Source organism: Oncorhynchus gorbuscha, linkage group LG04, assembly GCF_021184085.1.
Source record: "Oncorhynchus gorbuscha isolate QuinsamMale2020 ecotype Even-year linkage group LG04, OgorEven_v1.0, whole genome shotgun sequence".
NCBI classification, from domain to species: domain Eukaryota; kingdom Metazoa; phylum Chordata; class Actinopteri; order Salmoniformes; family Salmonidae; genus Oncorhynchus; species Oncorhynchus gorbuscha.
In genome coordinates this window covers 74,439,930-74,462,403 of record NC_060176.1, presented here as the reverse complement: position 1 = coordinate 74,462,403, position 22,474 = coordinate 74,439,930, and the positions used below count along the sequence as shown (strand labels likewise).

Genomic DNA, 22,474 nt, shown 5'->3' with positions numbered 1-22,474 from the left:
ATTAGCTAGAAATCATCTTTGATGCTTAACCCCGCCCTCACTGTACATCTCAGACGTGCGCTTGCCCGCGCAGTTTAGGCATCTGCAGCATCATCGGCGATGTCTCCAACTGAGCCCTTTGTATTTCTTCAGATATAACCCAAGCCTACTCACACAGCAATGAATAGAGTATGGCTATTTTTAAATTACAGAAAATATGATGTTTGGGAATAGAATTGATTACGAAATAAAACTGGAATTCATTGGAGTCGAATTAAACATTGCGTTCATGCATGCTATGCCTATAAATATACTAGTTCAGCCTACATATGTTTCTAGACGATCTGAAAACATGCCTTTCTGCCTCATAGTTTATACGTTATTCTGTTATTTATTTAACAGTTTTTGCAACAATATACATTATAGGTTAGTTTATTCTGGTCTTCCCAGCATATCCCTTAAAATCAACATTATTTCGTTCCGTAACGAATACCACCTATTAAGACAACTGTTTTATGATAAATATGTGAATTATATTGGATAGGTCGGTGGTTGAGAGGATTAAGTTGTGCGTAATTGCTGGCGATGCCACTTGTTCCATGCATGGCGTCGTTGTCACCAGATGGCAGCTTCACGCGGATTTCACCTCATTGGACACACATGGTAGAAAAACATAAATGGGTGGGTCTTTGAAGGCCCATGTCATACACCCAATGCCACCAGCAAAAAGTGTGGTCCATTCTGGAAGTAACCGTGTACAACAAGGCCACATTATGGACCCTGCATGCCACTGGAATGAGCAAATAAAAGGAAAAAAAACTGTCATTTATCTTTAACTACTAGATTTCACGGGGAAAAACAGATGCTATTATGTAACCTAAGTAAAGTACTCCTAGGGCTAGTGATATGATTTATGTGATGTCACATGAAAGGTCGGAAGCTATATACATTTTATAGCAGAAAAAGGTCAATATCCTCAATTAGATTTTAGACATAACTATGGCAATTAACTGTTCATTTTCACAGAAACATTAACAGGCTACTAACTCACACTGAACCAAAGAAAAGTTAGGCATTTTTATTCATTTCACATAAATATGCACTGCCAAGCCAGTTTTAGCACATGTTAAGTTGATTTGACATGATAAAGACAATATGCTATTATTTATTTCACATATCAACATTGCATATCGAATCCTCCTATCTCACTGAAATAGCAACGATTAGATTTTGAGCACTTGCATGATAGACATGACATTGATATTTATATATTATCTACACTCAATATTTCTATAAAGTATAGAAAAAATAAATTCAATTTCACTTATTTCTATATAGTTGTTCATGTCGAGGCAAACATTCATGTGTATTTTGACTCAATAACACTCATCTGCAGTGACAGGCAAGTCCATACAGTTATTAAGGACCCTCCCAGGTTAGAGAGCCCAGAGTCTGCTGTGTGAGGCACATTTCAGAGAAGGGAATTAAGTCTGAGGAACTTGGCAGCCTTGAGGAGCACAGCACACTGCCATAACCCGAAAATATGTCTGGAGCCACCTACATCGGTTAATATATCTGGAGCCACCTACACAGGTTAACAAAATACAGATGCTAAAAACACACTGATCCTGGATAAATACAAGAGGCTTGATTGGTGTAGCGACCATGTTGGTTTTCGACAAGAACATTTTCACCAAAGAACACACAATTAGAGGCAAAAAGTCAGTCAAATGAATTCAAATGTTCTGAGATCTTTTGAGAATACAAACCTAGTGAATCAAGCTCAGGGATGGGCAACTTTGATGGGGGGGTCCACAAATAATCTGAACTCATCATGAAGGGCTGCAGTGGCTCTGCATACATACTTCCATACCTCAACATGTAGTCAGAGCTGGCCCTAACCATTTGGGGGCCCTGAGTGAAATGTTGTTTCAAGCAAAACATCTTAGAGGCCCCAGTATTGACAGCGGCGATAATTTGTTTTAGAGTTACATTTTACTCAATTCTACACATTTTGCCATGGGGCGGAGATAAGACTTAACAATTTAACACATTTCTTGCAATTCTACTCATTTGCCATAGAGAGAAATATTAGCAGTTTTGAATATGATATCGGATTGAGAACGACTAAGAAAACAACAGGGGTCCCACTGTCTGTAATTTGACCAGGTTAGATAGTCTAGCCAGCTAATTTACCAATCTTACAAATGTTAGCTGGCATGGGCTAATTCAGTGACCGTCAGCGACTGACAGAAGAGGAAAAACTTTGATGCACAACCAAATGTAGAAATTTGACCTTGTGTATTCTACTATTCTAACCCTCAACATTAAGTTAAAACCCCAAGTGAATTCCACCATTTTTTACTTCAAAATAATATTTTGGGAAATTGATCCGTGGGCTTACAAACAAGGGTGCACATCCCCAGTTGCCCATCCCTGATCTAGCAGCTAGAAGTTCAGTCTTTTAAAGAACATGGCTCAGAGGAAGGGAAGTCAACACATCAAGCAAAAACAGATCACTGAATCTGGCTCATGTGACACTAAGCAGAATGAGCTCTCTCTCGGCCTGAGCGTCTACTCCACCAGTTTGCTCTCAATAATTGATGGACCCGATCATTTATTTATTCACCTCTCCCAACCATTTCAGTGGGACTGTGTCCTTTGTGTACCCACTATCGTTTCTATTGCTAAGGTAAGTTGGGGGGGGGGGGGGGGGGGCTGTGCATGGCTTAGGGGCTGTGGTAGTGCTTGGAGGCAGGGGCAGGGCACAGGGGTTTGGCCGTCAGGTGCAGGTGCCTCTCCACGTCCGGTGCAGATGCTGCAGATACTCAAAGGCCCTCTGGCTCACGTTTAGGGCGGGGTGAACTCGCCGCAGGTTGGCCTCTCCTATCAGAGACAGGCCACAGATCCCGAAGTAGGCGTGCAGTGGGTCTGGAACAGACGGGAGAGAGGAGGAAAGTAGGTCAGCCAAGTGACACGCCTCAGCACCTGCCACTTTAAAAAGGCACTGTGGCTTTGGTCGCGTTCCAGGTCCATTTCATGTAGTTCCACATCACCGACTGCACAGTTGGACATCAGATTGCTATGTCATATGATTTTTAAAACATGCATTTCACCTTTATTTAACTAGGCAAGTCAGTTAATAACACATTCTTATTTACAATGACGGCCTACACCGGCCAAACCCAGACGACGCTGGGCCAATTGTGCGCAGCCCTATGGGACCCCCAATCACAGCCAGTTGTGATACAGCCTGGATTCGAACAAGGGTGTCTGCAGTGCCTTAGAAAATCTGCGCCATTCGGGAGCCCAAATTATGTGGTTAGCAAGATATGTTAAACACCTATCCAGGCATTGTGACATATGGCAGGTGTCTGCAATGTAGTCAGCCTGGAACGTGGCCATGGGCTTTTAAATCACATAGAAAACCAGTTCCACACAGCACCTTTAACAACCTTACATTTGCCGTACGTAAAATACCATGAAGTAAATAATAGAGATGATATAACATGCTACCAAAACAGGTTAAAACAGCATACATCAACCCATCACGATGGACTGACTACACGCTTATAAATAAAACAGATCTTGACATGATAATTAGCAGGTTGCCAATACATCTGGTTGTCTGTTCCCAATTACACTGACCAAAAAAATGAACGCAGCATGTAGTGTTGCTCCCATGTTTCATGCTCTGAAATATAAGATCCCAGAAATGTTCCATATGCACAAAATGTATATTTTCCTCACATTTTGTGCAGAAATTTGTTTACATCCCTGTTAATTAACATTTCTCCTTTGCCAATATAACCCATCCACCTGACAGGTGTGGCATATCAAGAAGCTGATTAAACAGCTGCCCCTTGTGCTGGGGAAAATAAATGGCCACTCTAAAATGTACAGTTTCGTCACACAACACAATGCCTCAGAATTATCAAGTTGGGATACTGACAGCAGGAATGTCCACCAGAGCTGTTGCCAGAGAATTGAACGTTACATTTCTACACCATAAGCCGCCTCCAACATCGTTTTAGAGAATTTGGCAATACGTCCAACCGGCCTCACAACTGCAGACTACGTGTACGGCATTGTGTGGGCGAGTGATTTGCTGATGTCAACCTTGTGAACAGATTGCCCCATGTTGGCGGTGGGGTTATGGCATGGACAGGCATAAGCCACAGACAAAACACAAACGCATTTTATAGATGGCAATTTAAATGTACCAAAATACTGTGACGAGATCCAGATGCCCATTGTGTGATCAACAGATGAATATCTGTATTCCCAGTCATGTGAAATCCATATATTAGGGCCTAATTACTTTATTTCAATTAACTGATTTCTTCATACGAACTGTAACTCAGTAAAATCAATGAAATTGTTGCATGTTGCGTTTATACTTTTGTTTAGTATATGTCTTGAGTAGATGGCAACACTTTTCCATACTTTGTCTTTTGATAAGTCTTCTACTCTATAGAACTTCTAATGTGATTTAAAATAGTAATCCTAAATTTATCAAGATTTCTCTTTTCTTAGGAACCTATGAATAGGTTGGTACACATTACCTGAGAGAAGAACAGTACATACAGCCAAGTACATGATACTTACTACCTAAATTGCAGTCTTTGTGAGTAATAACAACAACTACAACAGTCAATGGATGCATTGTTGTTGGACTGGCCCTTTAAGGGAGCATAAATAATGCACCATGATCCATCTCCCGTGGGACCCTACTAAAAGCCTTCCAGGCATTGTCAAATATACCATTATTGAATTATAATGAAAAGACAACAGCTTGGAAGCAGACATCCAAATCAATTAAAAGAGCCATTTCAACATGAATTATGACTCAAGGTCCCGTGGAAATGTTTTTAAAATTATTCATGTGTACTTCAATGATGACGAAGATTTTATTTTTAGTGCTTCTGTGTACAATATATTTTAACTGCATTTGGACTTTAGACAATCAACATACAAACTATGAAATACTACATACACACTGGTGGGACAAAATTATTTTAAAACTACTATTAGACTACACTGTATGCACTCACAATCATTTTGCGTAACAGTTTTGTCTTATTGTTCTCTACATTCTCCTTCTCCATGGCCTGAGAAGCAAACAGTTCCTGTTTTGTGAGGCCTGTTCCTCTGCTGTGTCCTGAGGGCTCGTTCTGGACAATCACCTCATCAATTAGACATCCCAGCCACCTGCGTGTTGGCTTACGGAGAGGTTTCCACTAACAAGGCCAACACTCCCTCCCACCCTCTCCACACCTGCGTGTTGGCTTACGGAGAGGTTTCCACTAACAAGGCCAACACTGCCTCCCACCCTCTCCACACCTGCGTGTTGGTTTACGGAGAGGTTTCCACTAACAAGGCCAACACTCCCTCCCACCCTCTCCACACCTGCGTGTTGGCTTACGGAGAGGTTTCCACTAACAAGGCCAACACTCCCTCCCACCCTCTCCACACCTGCGTGTTGGCTTACGGTGAGGTTTCCACTAACAAGGCCAACACTCCCTCCCACCCTCTCCACACCTGCGTGTTGGCTTACGGAAAGGTTTCCACTAACAAGGCCAACACTCCCTCCCACCCTCTCCACACCTGCGTGTTGGCTTACGGAGAGGTTTCCACTAAAAAGGCCAACACTCCCTCCCACCCTCTCCACACCTGCGTGTTGGCTTACGGTGAGGTTTCCACTAACAAGGCCAACACTCCCTCCCACCCTCTCCACACCTGCGTGTTGGTTTATGGAGAGGTTTCCACTAACAAGGCCAACACTGCCTCCCACCCTCTCCACACCTGTAAACTTACCTGGGTGACTGTCTGGCCACTTAGCGAAGCCGCCCACCAAACGGTCCTGAGTGGACAAGATGTAGTTCCGGTTCTTCTCGAAATTAGTATACTGAAAGACATCTAGGAGCTGAGAATGGGATAGGTTAGATTTAGGATTATAAGGGTCAAGTGTAGACACAACAAAGTGTGTGAAGGACTGCAATTCTGCTGGGTTTATCACACTAAACAGTTTCCTGTGTGTATCAAGAATTGTCAACCACCCAAAGGACATTCAGCCAACTTGACCACTGTGGGAAGCATTGGAGTCCATATGGGCCAGCATCCCCATGGAACGCTTGACACCTTGTAGAATCAATGCGCCGACAAATTGAGTCTGTTCTGTGGGTGGGGGGAGGGGTGCAACTCAATGTTTTGTACACTCACTGTATGTATCCAGAGCCCATTTCTCAAGACTCAGGTCTATTCCTGACCGTCTCCTGTTCCATAAACATTGCACAGTGACAGTTGGCTAAACACGCCATCACTGTCTCGATTACTGACACTTTAGTGAGAGCTCCCAGACCGTATGCTAATGCCACCCAGTCACATTGGATGCACCTTTCTTGTTATTTATGACATTATGAACAACACCGTTATTGGGGGGCGAACCATCTGTAACAGCACTGGCACACATTGAACTGCATCACTCCAAAAAGGTTTTTAACATAAGGGGAGTATGGGCTGCTACATGTACATCACAGCATACTACCAACATATTTTATTAATTGACTGGACGCTTCGATACTAAAGCAACGTTAATGGACTGTAATGGTACGCTGGTATGTCTGCGGAGGTTCCAGCATAGTTCCTGTTACCTCCAGTGTGGCGCCCACCCAGAAGGAGTAGCACGTGTCGACGGGCTTGTTGGGGCGGCCTTGGAAGCCGTTCTGCTGTCTCATCATGCACCAACGGCGTATCCTGTTCAGCTCGCGCTGGCTGAACATCTCCTCTAATTTGCCCATCAGACTCAGGGCTGCGATGGCACAGAACGTGGACCCACCTGGCAGACAGAATGCTTAATGACAGGGTTTATAAGCCACCGGCACAGCGCCACTATCCATCACCCGTTTCCCTTTTCAACTGTCACAACATCAGCATCAGAACCTTCTTATCACTTCCCAACTGCAGAGCTGTAATTGTGGGGGGAGATGCAGAGGCCCGGGGAACAGCTCTGTGTGGAGGCCATTAACAATGAGGGGAGGACCTTGCACTCTGCAGATAGTTAAGAGGAATGCGTGTACCTACCTATTTGAGATAATACGAATAATCAAGCCATTTCCTCCAAAGAAATTGTACAGTTTGCATCCAGGGTTGAATAAAATGCTATAATTTCCACTTTTTTTTCTCTTTTTATTACTTGAGTTGAACTGATAGAAATGCTTTGTGTAACGTGCCATGGTTTCATTACACAAATCTCTCCCAGCAGTACCTTAGCTAAGCCTGAGGGTTTCCCTGGAATAATAGGGTTTCATTGTCAGGAATTCATTTTGGTATTATTTTCACAAGCATGTGGTAAAATGTCAAAACTCTTAGTACAAAACTCCAAAACATATCATTAAAAAAAAACAAATGTACCCCCCCCCCAAAAAAAAAACTTTTTAAGCACATTTTCAATTGACTAAATACAACACACAAAATCACACAGTCATTTTTTCATCAAACCTAATCAGTGTTTCATATAGAAATACCTTTCATATTCAGTAACTGCCTTTCACAATGCGATGTTCACAATGGCGTGGCCATGTGCTGACCAACCAGCAGGAGTGGGCAGTGGTGGAAACGGTGAGGGCCAGAAATGACATACGGCTGTCTGAAATAAAACACGTCTTTGAGGAGAACGAGGACACCTTTGCCAATGTGGCATCCATCAGCCTACCAACAATCACCCGCCTTTTTGAAGAGGTACCAGGTATCTATGAAAGGCATTTACCTGGTGCCTTTTGAGAGAAACAGCGACCGGGTGAAACAGCTGTGGGCCGAGTATGTTCAGGTACAGCACTGTATACTGTATTACTGTTACTATTAATGCACATGCTACTTCACAATATCATTCTGGAACTATACTGTAAATTTAACTAACCAAAATGTATTTTTAGGAGGGTGATAGTGCTTAATGCTGCTGTGAATCATGAATCACAAGTATATCTTTGTTGATGAAGCGGGATTCAACCTGGCCAAATAACAGCTTCGTGGGTCGGAACCTCATCGACCAACAGGCGACCGTCCAAGTTCCTGGACAACGTGGGGGAAACATCTCCATGAGCGCAGCTATCTCAGAAGATGGTGTGGTAGGACGTCATCGTGTGGGACAATGTCAGGTTCCAGCCAGCACGAGTCGCAAGAGCGCGATGAGCCAAGAAAATCCCCCCCCAGCCAAACCCTCCCCTAACTCAGACGATGCTGGGCCAATTGTGCTCTATGGGACTCCCGGTCACGGCTGGTTATAACACAACGCTACGAGGCAGTGCACTCGGGAAGCCTAACTTCAGCACTTCTAAGGGCGATTTAAAAACACGTATCTTAAATTGTTTGCTTCCGGATTAGCTAGTAGTTAAAACGACTACATCGAAAATATGCACTACATGATCAAAAGTCGAACTGCTCGTCGAACATCTCGTTCCAAAATCACAGGCATTAATACGAAGCTGGTCCCGCCTTTGCTGCTATAACAGCCTCCACTCTTCTGTGGCATCTGTAGCAGGACAGAAATTTGACCACCTGACCTGTTGGAAAGGTGGCATCCTATGACGGTGCCATGTTGAAAGTCTGATCTCTTCAGTAAGGCCATTCGACTGCCAATGTTTGTCTATGGAGATTGCATGGTTGTGTGCTCGATGTAATACACCTGTCAGCAACGGGTGTGGCTGAAATAGCCAAATCCACAAATTGAAAGGGTTGTTCACGTATATATGTATATATATGTATTTTGGTGATTAAACAAATGTTCTCATTACATTTCACAATCAACTAACATTTTGAATCAATGGTTGTGTGGTTTACAATCCAAATGAATGCACCATGACAGGTTTTGAATGACAGACTGGCTGTGTTACAAGTTGTGTGACCAGTTTTGGAGTTTTGTACTAAGAGTTGTGAAAATGTACCACATACTTGGGAAAAATAGTAGCAAAGCGATAAAAAAATGTTTTTAAAAAGGACATTTGTTCTAATATGGTTTTGGACTAATCCCTTTCTAGGACCATAATATCCATCAATCTCAAGTGCTGCACGTCATACTCACCATGCGATTCCAATCCAGCCCCCTGGCCAATGCCATTGTCATACGACTAAGGAAGTAAAAACAACATTCTATTAGACAAACATAGCACCAAAGACCATGTGAGGGATGGATAGCCATCACTGAAATCATGTAATAACTTTCAGATCAAGTGTGTTGTGATAGATGTGATCTATGATGTAAAGAGAGATCAGGAAACAAGCTGCTCAATTAACCACGTGGAGCAATCCATGTCAACAGTGCTGCTTGCATACCGTACAAAACCACACTTCATACACACAATTGATGAGACAGACCAGCTTTGGGGACAATAACAATGAGGAAGTAACAATTTTGAAGGTAGTGAGGTTTACTGGAGCTCCATGTCCCAGGAGATAAAATCCAACCAAATTTGAATGAGTAAGAGGATTAGAGTGCGGTAAAGGCCTTTCCTCCCGTGGGATCATATCCTCTATAAATAGGCATCTGAGAATAACCTCTGAGTGCTCTTAAAAACCAGCCAACAGCATGGTCCAAACACCACAGCTCAGTGTTATCCACTACAGCCACCTAAACAGGAATACCGCTGCCTGCCCTGTGGACTGTAGACTGGATTATATCATCCTCTGCTGGATTACAAAGGAACGAAGGGGGGGGGGATCACAGGGGAGGTCACAGGGGAGACCATCACTATCATTAGACCCAGCAGGATCCAGTATGCCTGCTCTCCTAACCCCCGTCTGGCCAGCCCCCTGTGACTTGCAGAGGGGAGAATGAAGACAGGATGGTAACAAAACCCTCAGCCATTTTGTTTTGGGGTGAATTCTGTGTGAACTGTTTCTCTCTGAAGTCGTGGACTGTAGAGAGGGTTGTTAAAGTCAGGCTATTAACAGGTGAGGGCCCTTTGATTCCAATGTACCTTCAAGATGAGCTGTTTGACCTAGACCTACCTCTCTGTCATGTCTATGATACGAGAAATAAACACTGTGTTAAACCAATGTTGGTTTAAAACAGTTGTACAATCTAGCAAGTAGATTTGAGTATTTGAGAGTACATTTAGTAGGAAGAGGTCAGCGGTTGAGGATTGAACCCTTCTAGAGAATACTGACAAGGCTCAGGGCCGCAGGACGCTTGATGACAGAGACTAAGTGAAACAGCTGACTTACCATACTTCCCCTGATGTAGTCGATGGCCTTCTTGATGTCCATGCCTGACCAGTCATCGAGCATGTAGCAGATGCATGCTGCGCAGTACACAAACCTCATGTCATTTTCACTTCCCTCTGGGACCGCATAGAAACTGGAATCAGACATCACGGCAGATGTTAAATTGCTTTTTTTTCTACTAGTAAGGATGAGGTGTGATGTGTCAAAGTGTTTCACTGGTTAAATCCTCTCAGAACAATACTTTCAAACAAGACGCGTGATCTGTCTGACACAGTGGTCGCCCCCATTGACATGGTTAAACAGGGTCTCCTTTCACATAAAGCACAAAGACCTATAAAGTACCAAAAACTCAGAAGAAGAATACTTGTCCAAGAACAACTGAAATGTGTCAATATGCTCACAACCTAACACCCACCCCTCATTGGGTTGGAAGCATTGGATCAGGCACAGTGCCCCTGAAGCAATTGTGCATGTTAAGTGACTTGCTCAAGACACTACCAGGAAGAAAGAAAAACACTAACTCATTGTTAGTAGATATGGAGGAGGAGAGTGGAGAGTGATTGGGTGTTTACCTTCCGTCCTCCAGCTGCAGGGCTTTCAGGCCCATCAGACAGGCCTCCTTATTGACACGACTCAGGTCGTCCCCCAGTAGGACCAGGCAGGCCAGGCCAGTGTACGTCATGGCCACATGGCCACTGTCATACGGGTGGGATACTCCTGGGCCCTGGGGAGGCAAATTGATTGAATCAGCTAGCTTATATAGGCTGTGTTACACAGACAGACCAATTTTTTTTTTAAACAGTTTTTGGACCAATCAGATCAGCACTAATGTCAATCATTGGGCAAAATACCAGATTGGGGTGCCTGTGTCAACACAGCCAAAGACATTTAAAGGGAAGCATGCTAGCTGATCCCGAAGACTTCCAGTCATTGCACTAACACTAGTTAGAATTGGCTCATGAAACTACCTCCGACTTCCTTCCTACTGTACGCATAAATGGTATCCACAAATTCATCTGACTCTAGGGAAGTAGATAAGGGGCTATATTGCAAAACATTTCAAACTATACCTTTAATGGCAACCACTTAATCAATACGTTGAACAAGGATGTGTTTCAAGATCAATACCTTGGAGGTGCTGTATGGAACTCCAATGTGTGATGACCCTCGAAACCCACAACGTCCTAAATTGGATTCTGGGGGGGGGCACACAAAATATTTGAATTGGATTTTGTTGTATGAGAAACAATGGTAATGCCAGACGACATAAAAATGGAAAGATCACCCGATTAACTCCTTAATCATACTACAGTTTAACTATGGCCCTGCTTACACCTAGCATCTTGCTTTTTAAATTATATGAGCAAAAAATATTATTTTATACGATAAGTCAGACAAAATTAAACAGGCCTATTTATATAATGAATATGAATTTGGAGGGCAGAAATGATTAAATATTAAAGCATTAGAATTCTCACTAAAGGCGTATACTTTAATCCAAACTGATACTCTAGCAGATTAGTAAGAAAGTCTCACCCCATGTTCAAGATGAGCTTTTTTCCCTTTATTCAGATTACAACCTATCACATTCAGTTATTTTAAAATGAAATCTCCAGAATATCGTTATTTTTAAAACAAGCCATAGAAAGTTGGTTGCAATTTCAGTTTAATCCACCAAAAAAGAGAACAAGTACCAACAAATAGTTTGGTTAAACTCAAATATACTAATTGATAATAAAAAAAACAATATTCGTATTTATATTTTAAATGGTATAATCTATGTAAATTATATCATAAATAGGACTGGTGAAGTTGTCATACATGCAGCTAACGAATAATATATGGAAATGTCTGCTCTACTCAAAATGACAACCAACTAATTGCAGCATTACCACAAAAATGGAGGCAGGTGGAAGGGGGAGAAAGTAAGGAACTTGTCTGTCAGCTCTGCATTAAAGACCAAATTGGTTAAAGCAAATTGGGATAAATAAAAAAGTATACCAGTTTCATTTAAGGACCATATAGACTGAAAAATAGCTGGGAAAAGATTTGATGTACCGATTCCATGGCACATTTGTTTTAACTGATAAACAAAACGATGCTCGATTCAAAACTTTTGCGTTTCTCCAATAAAAAATTATTATACAAAATTCTTGCAACCAATAGAATGTTATATATATGGGGGGGATACAACCATCCCAGATCAGCAGGTTTCACTGAGAAGAGACAGAATCATTAGATCATTTGTTTTGGTACTGTCCATATGCAGCTTGTTTTTAGATGCAGGTTCAGAAATGGCTGAAGAATTGCAACATTTACCTGGAGCTAACTCTGGAAATAGCACTGCTGGGTGATTTAAAAAATCTTATTGATCAATAATATAATAACACTTTTAGCAAAAATGTGTATCTGTTGAAACTATGAGAATAGAAATGCTCAGAACTTTTGTGAAACAGCACAGTTGAAAAATATATGGCAAATATTCAGAGATAGATGGGAGGGGTTTAGCTGAAGGATGGGACCTCATAAACAAACAAAAGATTACTATTGTAAAAAATACTGTCAATATTCTATTTCTTTACAATCTTATACATTGTAGAATAATAGTGAAGACATCAAAACTATGAAATAACACATATGGCATCATGTAGTAACCAAAAAAGTGTTAAACAAATCAAAATATATGAATATATTCTTTAAAAGGAGCCACCCTTTGCCTTGATGACAGCTTTGCACACTCTTGGCTGTCTCTCAACTAGCTTCATGAGTAATCACCTTGAATAAATTTCAATTAGCAGGTGTTCCTTGTTAGAAGTTAATTTGTTAATTTATTTCCTTCTTATTGAGCCAATCAGTTGTGTTGTGACAAGGTAGTGGTGGTACACAGAAGATACCCCTACTTGGTGAAAAGATCAAGTCCATATTATGGCAAGAACAGCTCAAATAAGCAAAGAGAAACGACAGTCCATCATTACTTTAAGACATGATGGTCAGTCAATACAGAACATTTCAAGAACATTGAAAGTTTCTTCAAGAGCAGTCGTAAAAACCATCAAGGGATGAAACTGAGGAAAGCCACAGGAAAGGAAGACCCAGAGTTACCTCTGCTGCAGAGAATACGTTCATTAGAATAAACTGCACCTCAGATTGCAGCCAAAAGAAATGCTTCAGAGTTCAAATAACAGACACATCTCAACATCAACTGTTCAGAGGGGACTGTGTGAATCAGGCCTTCATGATCAAATTGCTGCAAAGAAACCACTACTAAAAGACACCAATAATAAGAAGAGACTTGCTTGGGCCAAGAAACACGAGCAATGGACATTAGACCGGTGGAAATATGTCCTTTGGTCTGATGAGTCCAAATTTGAGATTTTTGGTTTCAACTGTCGTGTCTTTGTTAGAGCCAGAGTAGGTGAACGGATGATCTCCGCATATGTGGTTCCCACTGTGAAGCATGGAGGAGGTGTGGTGGTGCTTTGCTGGTGACACGGTCAGTGATTTATTTAGAATTCCAGTGGGACTATAAATTGTTTTCCACAGGACAATGACCCAACACACCTCCAGTCTGTGTAAGGACTATTTGATCAAGAAGGAGAGTGATGGAGTGCTGCATCAGATGACCTGGTCTCCACAATCACCCGACCGCAACTCAATTGAGATAGTTTGGGATGAGTTGGAATGTAGAGTGAAGGAAAAGCAGCCAAAAAGTGCTCGGCATATGTGGGAACTCCTTCAAGACCGTTGGAAAAGCATTCCTCATGAAGCAGGTTGAGAGAATGCCAAGAGTGTACAAAGATGTCATAAAGGCAAATATAAAATATATTTTGATTTGTCACTTTTTTGGTTACTACATGCTTCGATGTGTTATTTCATAGTTTTGATGTCTTCACTATTATTCTACAATGTAGAAAACAATAAAAACAAAGACAAATCTGAAATGAGTAGGTGTGTCGACATTTGACTGGTCCTGTGTGTGTACACACACACAAACATATATGGGGGGGAGGGGATTGGAAATGATGCAGACAATTGCATTTATGGAAGCCACCGTCTACAGTGGGGCAAAAAAGTATCTAGTCAGCCACCAATTGTGCAAGTTCTCCCACTTAAAAAGATGAGAGAGGCCTGTAATTTTCATCATAGGTACACTTCAACTATGACAGACAAAATGAGGAAAAAAATCCAGAAAATCACATTGTAGGATATTTTATGATTTTATTTGCAAAATATGGCGGAAAATAAGTATTTGGTCGCCTACAAACAATCAAGATATCTGGCTCTCACAGACCTGTAACTAATTATTTAAGAGGCTCCTCTGTCCTCCACTCGTTACCTGTATTAATGGCACCTGTTTGAACTTGTTATCAGTATAAAAGACACCTGTCCACAACCTCAAACAGTCACACTACTAACTCCACTATGGCCAGGACCAAAGAGCTGTCAAAGGACACCAGAAACAACATTCTAGACCTGTACCAGGCTGGGAAGACTGAATCTGCAATAGGTAAGCAGCTTGGTTTGAAGAAATCAACTGTGGGAGAAATTATTTGGAAATGAAAGACATACAAGACCATTGATAATCTCCCTCGATCTGGGGCTCCACGCAAGATCTCACCCTGTGGGGTCAAAATGATCACAAGAACGGTGAGCAAAAATCCCAGAACCACACGGGGGGACCCAGTGAATGACCTGCAGAGAGCTGGGCCCAAAGTAACAAAGCCTACCATCAGTAACACACTACGCCGCCAGGGACTCAAATCCTGCAGTGCCAGACGTGTCTCCCTGCTTAAGCCAGTACATGTCCAGGCCCGTCTGAAGTTTGCTAGAGAGCATTTGGATGATCCAGAAGATTGGGAGAATGTCATATGGTCAGATGAAACCAAAATATAACTTTTTGGTAAAAACTCAACTCGTCGTGTTTGGAGGACAAAGAATGCTGAGTTGCAGCCAAAGAATACCATACCTACTGTGAAGCATGGGGGTGGAAACATCATGCTTTTGGGGCTGTTTTTCTGCAAAGGGACCAGGATGACTAATCCGTGTAAAGGAAAGAATGAATGGGGCCATGTATCGTGAGATTTTGAGTGAAAACCTCCTTCCATCAGCAAGGGCATTGAAGATGAAACGTGGCTGGGTCTTTCAGCATGACAATGATCCCAAACACACCGCCCGGGCAACGAAGGAGTGGCTTCGTAAGAAGCATTTCAAGGTCCTGGAGTGGCTTAGCCAGTCTCCAGATCTCAACCCCATAGAATTTTTTTGGAGGGAGTTGAAAGTCCGTGTTGCCCAGCAACAGCCCCAAAACATCACTGCTCTAGAGGAGATCTGCATGGAGGAATGGGCCAAAATACCAGCAACAGTGTGTGAAGACTTACAGAAAACATTTGACCTCTGTCATTGCCAACAAAGAGTATATAACAAAGTATTGAGATAAACTTTTGTTTTTTGACCAAATACTTATTTTCCACCATAATTTGCAAATAAATTCATTAAAAATCCTACAATGTGATTTTCTAGATTTTTTTCTCTCATTTTGTCTGTCATAGTTGAAGTGTACCTATGATGAAAATTACAGGCCTCTCATCTTTTAAGTGGGAGAACTTGCACAATTGGTGGCTGACAATACTTTTTTGCCCCACTGTATCTGCAATATTAAAGCTGATCTTACCACCTAAAAAAAATAATAACCTTTAATAATAATAAATTAAATTTATGGAAATTAATGCATAAATAGGTTCTGTGTGTACTGTTCTAAAATCAGATCCCATATTCATAAAGCGATCCTAGATCAGCACTCCTACTCTGATACTATTTTATAACACTCCATAAACACAAGTCATTGTCTGTTGCTGCAGGGCAACTCAACTAGGCGCAATGCTGCCATCTAGCGGGTAGCTAGCTATAAGGTCAGCTTTATAAAGGAGAGATGTCATTCCCTGAATATTAGCAGGCCAGACAAGTAACATATGTTTGTAGCTTTCTGTGTCCAATGGACAAATAAGTTCTTAATAATGGAACACTAGTCACTTAAATAAATGTTTACATACCGCTTTACTCATCTCATATGTATATACTGTATTCTATTCTACTCTATTTTAGTCAATGCCCCTCCGACATGGCTTGTTGTAATATTTATTTATTTATGAATTACATTCTTTTACCTTTAGACGTGTGTGTATTGTTGTATATCACTGCACTGTTGGAGCTAGAAACACAAGCATTTCACTACACCCGCAATAACATCTGATAAATATGTGTATGTGACCAATAAGATTTGATTTGCGTTCAGTGCCTGAATAATTTAAAAAGTGAGCACTGAGCAGATGGTCAGAGTTGACCCATCATCCAGAGGAGTGAGCTCTTTAAAAAATGCAAACTACAGGATGTTGCGTGGGGCAAGTGAAAAAGTATGGCTGCTGGCCAAATACATGCCTCGCAAACTCTAGTACATATGAGCGCTTCTACAACCTGTATCAATGTCTGACACATTTTTATTTTATTTAAACTAGGCAAGTCAGTTAAGAACAAATTCTTATTTACAATGACGGCCTACCAAAAGGCTTCCTGCGGGGACAGGGGCCTGGGATTAAAAAATAAATAAATACAATATAAATATAGGACAAAACACACATCACAACAAGAGAGACACAACACTACATAAAGAGAGACCTAAGACAGCAAAACATGGTGCATGGTACCAACAGCATGGTAGCAACACAACATGGTAGCACTTGCAGCACAAAAACATGCTACAAACATTATTGGGCAAAGTCAACAGCACAAAGGTCAAGAAGGTAGAGACAACAATACATCACACAAAGCAGCCACAACTGTCAGTAACAGTCACCATGATTAAGTCTTTGATGAAGCGATTGAGATAAAACTGTCCAGTTTGAGTGTTTGTTGCAGCTCGTTCCAGTCGTTAGCTGCAGCAAACTGAAAAGAGGAGCGACCCAAGGATGTGCGCGCTTTGGGGACCTTTAACAGAATGTGACGGGTGTTTATGTGGAGGATGAGGGCCGCAGAAGATATCCCAGATTGGGGGGAGTGAGGCCTAAGAGGGGTTTTGTAAAGAAGCATTAACCAGTGGGTCTTGCGTCAGGTTCACAGAGATGACCAGTTCACAGAGGAGTATAGAGTGCAGTGATGTGTCCTATAAGGAGTATTGGTGGAAAATCTGATGGCCGAATGGTAAAGAACATCTAGCCGCTCGAGAGCACCCTTCCCTGCCGATCTATAAATGATGTCTCTGGAATCTAGCATGGGTAGGATGGTCATCTGAATCAGGGTTAGTTTGGCTTTACGATAGAGTTACGATAGAGGAAACCAAGTCTAAATTTAACTTTAGCCTACAGCTTTGATATGTGCTAGAGAAGGACAGTGCACCGTCTAGCCATACTCTCAAGTATACTCCCAAAAACTCTTAACCCTCAGATGTAGTAATAACACCTGTGGGGAGAGGGGCATTCTTCTTACCAAACCACATGACCTTTGTTTTGGAGGTGTTCAGAACAAGGTTACGGGTAGAGAAAGCTTAACGGACACTAAGAAAGCTTTGTTGTAGAGCATTTAACACAAAATACAGGGAGTAATGTGTAGCATTGTTGTACTGCATGATTTACACGTGTGATATATGGATGACCTAAACCTTTAATATACTGTCCACTGTTATAGCTAAATGACCCTAGAATTCACACTGATCGACTGTACTTGGCACAGTGTATTATGCACATAATCTAAGAGTAGAGAGCAAATAACCCCTAAACCAGAGAAGACTAGGCTAAATGGTTGCATTTTAGTAGCCAACAGTTTACCAAGGGATACAAAAAAACTCAGTTGGTTTTAGCTGACTGTTAAGTTCGCCCTTCTTCTGTTCCACCAAAATTAAGTGAATTAGGTGTGCGTGCTTGGAAGCCTCCTGAAGGCCGTTGAAACATGAATGGCCAAAAACAATATAATCTACAACGCAGCACTTACGGTCTTCTGTAGGAATGACTTGTAGTGAGTAGACCCATTCAATCAAGCTGGGCTTGTCTATTACATTAAGAGAATCCAGGACATCAAGACCAGAGAGCGCAAAGAACACAATGGTCAACCTAGACAGGGAGGGACAAAGGTAAAACAAACATTTATTCACCAGGTAATATTATACTATTTGAATTAGCCACAGCATATTTGAGGTAAGAACTGAAAACTAAATCATATGAGTGGTTACTTTACATGATGACAGCTGGATAGCCAACACCATTTGTTAGTTGGATAGCTATAGGACTCCAAACAATCCAAGTGCAACACTTAGATAGCTAGTTTGTTTTTGAAAACCACTAATCAACAAATAATGTGTGCTGTATTATGTATCTATGCTTTTAAATGATCAACTAAGCCTGGTCCCAGTCCAGACCTGTATGTGTTGTTGGCATGACAATGACAGAATGAGTGACAGGGAGTTGGCATGATAGCAGAACTCCAGCTACAGCCACCAAGCTATGGCAGCTATGGCCACCAACTAGCAAGCTATATCTGAATGGTCAGTGCTAACATGGATCACTGGTACGTCCCTACCCCACTGAAGTTGACGTTTACAATGGTTAAGGTAAGGGTAAAAGGTTAGGGTAGCTGTGGAATGCTCAATTCAGTTCTCATATTGAGGCAGAGTTTTAATAACTGGTCGCAGGATTTTCTACCAACAACAGAGTCACCATCGGGTCTGTGCCATCTAGATTCCTTTGGACATCCCTACCTTAACCCTAGGGACGGTTTCAGGCATAAGTGACATAAGTGGTCGCTTAGGGGGCCCCGACCCAAAGAAAAACAACTTACTATTGAGTGTAAGAACAGTAAAATACACCAGGTGCAATTTCATAATGTGGTTGTGTATCAACAGTTTATGTCAGTCAATGACAGTCACTCAATTAGCCATGTCAGCTAACATTTTTATATAGGTATTAAGTCTATCCAGCTATCTAAACTTGTAGTAATCATGGCCGAATACCGACCTGGCAGGTGCCCAGGGTCCCTGACCTCCACATTCTCACTCAGATACAATTTTAACATATTTCATTAAAAAGTGTAGAATTTAGGGCTGACCCCATTTCCTCGACTGGTCAACTGTTTGGTCAATAAGCTGTTGATTCGAGCAATAACTTTTTTTGTAGAGCAGTTGCAAAGAAAATTACAATTGATTGATGCTCGTCTCAGTGGAATAACCCATTGTGGAGGCCGCAGTGAGGCCACACCAGCATCACCAGTACATTTACCGTTAATTCTCATAATTTCTTGTTTGTTTGGTTACCCTAATTTCTGTTAATACATTCAAAATATTATTATTACAGTCTTTTACTGTTCTCATTGTCAGAGTGGACACTTTGTTTGCAGAGCACACAACCTAGGCTACACTTAATTTTATTTAACCTTTATTTTACTAGGCAAGTCAGTTAAGAACAAATTCTTATTTTCAATGACGGCCTAGGAACAGTGGGTTAACTGCCTGTTCAGGGGCAGAACGACAGATTTGTACCTTGTCAGCTCGGGGATTTGAACTTGCAACCTTTCGGTTACTAGTCCAACACTCTAACCACTAGGCTACACTGCCGCCCTTGTGAGAAACAAGTTTTGGTTAATTTCATTCCATTTAAGTTTTGTCAATTTATTAATTGTGTTTGGTTTGGAGCGCTCTTGTCAATCGTGAGTAAGTACATGCACCTGATTACATATAGAACTAGGCCTAGGCTACCTGGTCTGCATGCAAATGTAGGCCTATAAATGTGCCCATTGGGGGATCTGACAGTCTTAACTCACCGCCACTAATGAACTGTGGAGCTTCTCAAAGTACTTTTTTTTCTACTCAAACAGCAAGTAAACAAAGTCTGTTTTTGCATCCATTGAGAGTGACAATAGTTCCTCAATGTAGCCTATTTGAAAAACCTTTCCAGTTATCTCCCTTTTGATATCAACTCCATTTGAAAGAGGGAAAAAAGGGCATTTTCTGATCTGGTGGAAACTTGATAAAATAGGCCTACCTGATGACTTCTCAACCCTTGCACAAATAGCCTACAGCCATGTCTGTCCGGAGCTCAGGACGCAGGAAACTCCGAGGGTCCAGGATATTTTATACAATGTTGCAAGTTTGTTAGAGCAAGCTTCAGGTTGGACCAAGTTGATAGAATGTTTGAAGTTCCTTGCAGACAGGCCATGTGTAGCCAATGTGATTTATTTGTATTAGGATATTTTCTACCTGCAGGCTGCAATATTACATTATTGGCAATGGAAATATAAATTACTTTTAGATTTGTATTAACCATGAAAATCGTAACTGGCAGCAGATCCGTAGAAATTGTATGATAAATTGACACTCCAAATGGAAAAGGTTGCAGCCCCTGGTGTAGCCTGCAACTTTGGGATTGTAATGGCAGAATCTGCAACGGCCAGCAGTAGTAGGAGGATGGTTTTTTCCTTCTGGTTAGACTATTTTTATATCTGGCTCCGTCTTGAGTCATTACACGTTAATCAAATACAACCTACTGTTTGCTCATTGCTGTTGCTCCAAAATTGAATATAAATGTTCTCAACAAGGAAACAGTCGGTTGTATTTGATTTACGTTTATTAAAAAACTGTATTTATATCCGTCTCGATATAAAAGAACGGAGTTGAGCGTTCCTCGGTTAGGGTTTAAGCCAGGGATGTCCCAAGGATCACGGATAGTAGTGACCATAACTAAATCAAATCTAAAGTTGGCCAACTATGTGATAGTTAGATTTTAGCCTGACAGACTAACTATCTCGAGATAATAGGATGTTCATAAAACGTACCTTAACGGTAGCAAGCTAATTAAGTTGGTTGCATTGCAAAAAGCACCAATGTTTAGTTGCCATTTTTATATTGAGTATGTTGTCTGAAAATTGCTATAGCTAGCTAACGTTAATGAACAAAAAACACTTTTGGCCTGATGACAGCGGCACTGGCAGGCTCGTCTGTCACTCATTAGCATTCTGGCTAGCGAAGACGTTGTCAAATGAAAATAAGAGATAATTATTCATGCCAACATATGTACCTGCTTGTTTCTAATGATGAATATCTCTCTGGTAAAACTTGAAGACATCTTTGAAAGAATCGTACATGTCGATCTTTTAAAAAGTCAATTTGTTCAAATTCGGCAAGCGGGTTCTCTTCTTCCGCCATCTTTGAGTGTGAAACAACTTCCGCGTAAACAGGCTTTGCAACCTTCTTTGTTGCGGTTTAACGGCGGTTGGCATCCAACGTTTATGGTGCATTACCGCCACCAACTGGCCTGGGGCGAAAAAGGAAACCGTACAGGCAAAAATGGGGAGTTGGGACCTTATTCCACACAAACTGAAACGTAACAAATAAAAAATAAGTCCCACTTCTTAATAAACAAAATTCCATATCTCCCTTCTCAGGCTGTGGGGAATGAGAGGGTGGCACTCCATATAACTCCACCACTGAAAGATCTTTCAATCCCAGGAACCGTTCTAGCGCAGATCGCATTCTTGTTATAGCTCATTGCCGCAGACAAAATGACAGCAATCTTACTGGACTTCTTCTCCACTCCGGCACCGCTATTAATCACCATTGCCAAAAACCCACCTACTTAAAAATTCATATGTAACATACAGTATCTGGATCCTGCTGATAAGAGGCAAACTCTGCAGGCTGCAGTGAAGGCCTATCCAACACCGTGGAGTCTCCAGACAATTCGTTCCCTCAACTCTTTTGACAGCCTCTACATTGACAGCTTCTATCTCAAGGCCATCAGACTGTTAAATAGCCATCACTAAGCACATTAATGGCTGCTGCCCTATACATAGACTTGAAATCACTGGCCACTTTAATAATTGGAACACTAGTCACTTTAATAATGTTTACATATTTTGCATTAGTCATCTCATTTGCATATACTGTATTTTGTCCTATTCTACTGTACATTAGTCTATACTGCTCTGGCATTGCTCATCAAAATATTGATATATTCTTAAGTAAATTTCATTACTTTAGATTGTGTGTATTGTTAGATAGTACTTCACTGCTGGAGCTAGAAACACAAGCATTTTGCTACACCTGCAATAACATCTGCTAAACACGTGTATGTGACAAATAAAATTGAATTTGATATGAAATGCTCTAGACAGCCCTGCCTCTGGCACCCTCATTCTCTTTCGCCTTCTTCTGGCATTTCAAAGATGTAGCTTCATGGTTCCCACCACAATTGTAACAATCCATACAACAATCTACTTTTTCACAAATCAAATCTAA

The 22,474-nt window shown here is 41.4% G+C and overlaps 1 protein-coding gene across 2 annotated transcripts; it reads right to left on the bottom strand.

The window, feature by feature from the left end:
* Window positions 1–1,042: 1,042 nt before the first annotated feature.
* On the bottom strand, window positions 1,043–21,410 carry LOC124034640 (geranylgeranyl transferase type-1 subunit beta-like). 2 transcript variants are annotated; one of them, XM_046348081.1, is made up of 9 exons: window positions 21,255–21,410; window positions 18,181–18,299; window positions 11,329–11,396; window positions 10,773–10,924; window positions 10,201–10,333; window positions 9,059–9,104; window positions 6,633–6,817; window positions 5,797–5,905; window positions 1,043–2,910 (listed from the first exon to the last, which is right to left on the bottom strand). In XM_046348081.1, the coding sequence occupies exons 1-9, from the start codon at window positions 21,380–21,382 to the stop codon at window positions 2,762–2,764; spliced, it is 1,089 nt and encodes a 362-aa protein (XP_046204037.1). In that variant the 5' UTR covers window positions 21,383–21,410; the 3' UTR covers window positions 1,043–2,761. The 2 variants fall into 2 exon arrangements, with proteins under 2 accessions (XP_046204037.1, XP_046204038.1); XM_046348082.1 differs by lacking the exon at window positions 5,797–5,905.
* Between the last annotated feature and the right edge of the window lie 1,064 nt (window positions 21,411–22,474).

Bases quoted from the DNA above. Each gene is read 5' to 3' on its own strand.
- LOC124034640 (XM_046348081.1), bottom strand. From the start codon at position 21,382: ATGGCGGAAGAAGAGAACCCGCTTGCCGAATTTGAACAAATTGACTTT. The intron at 10,334-10,772 runs GTAAACACCCAA...GTCTGATTCCAG, and splicing joins CTGCAGCTGGAGGACGGAAG to TTTCTATGCGGTCCCAGAGG. The intron at 2,911-5,796 runs GTAAGTTTACAG...CGTCTGTTCCAG, and splicing joins GTGGCCAGACAGTCACCCAG to ACCCACTGCACGCCTACTTC.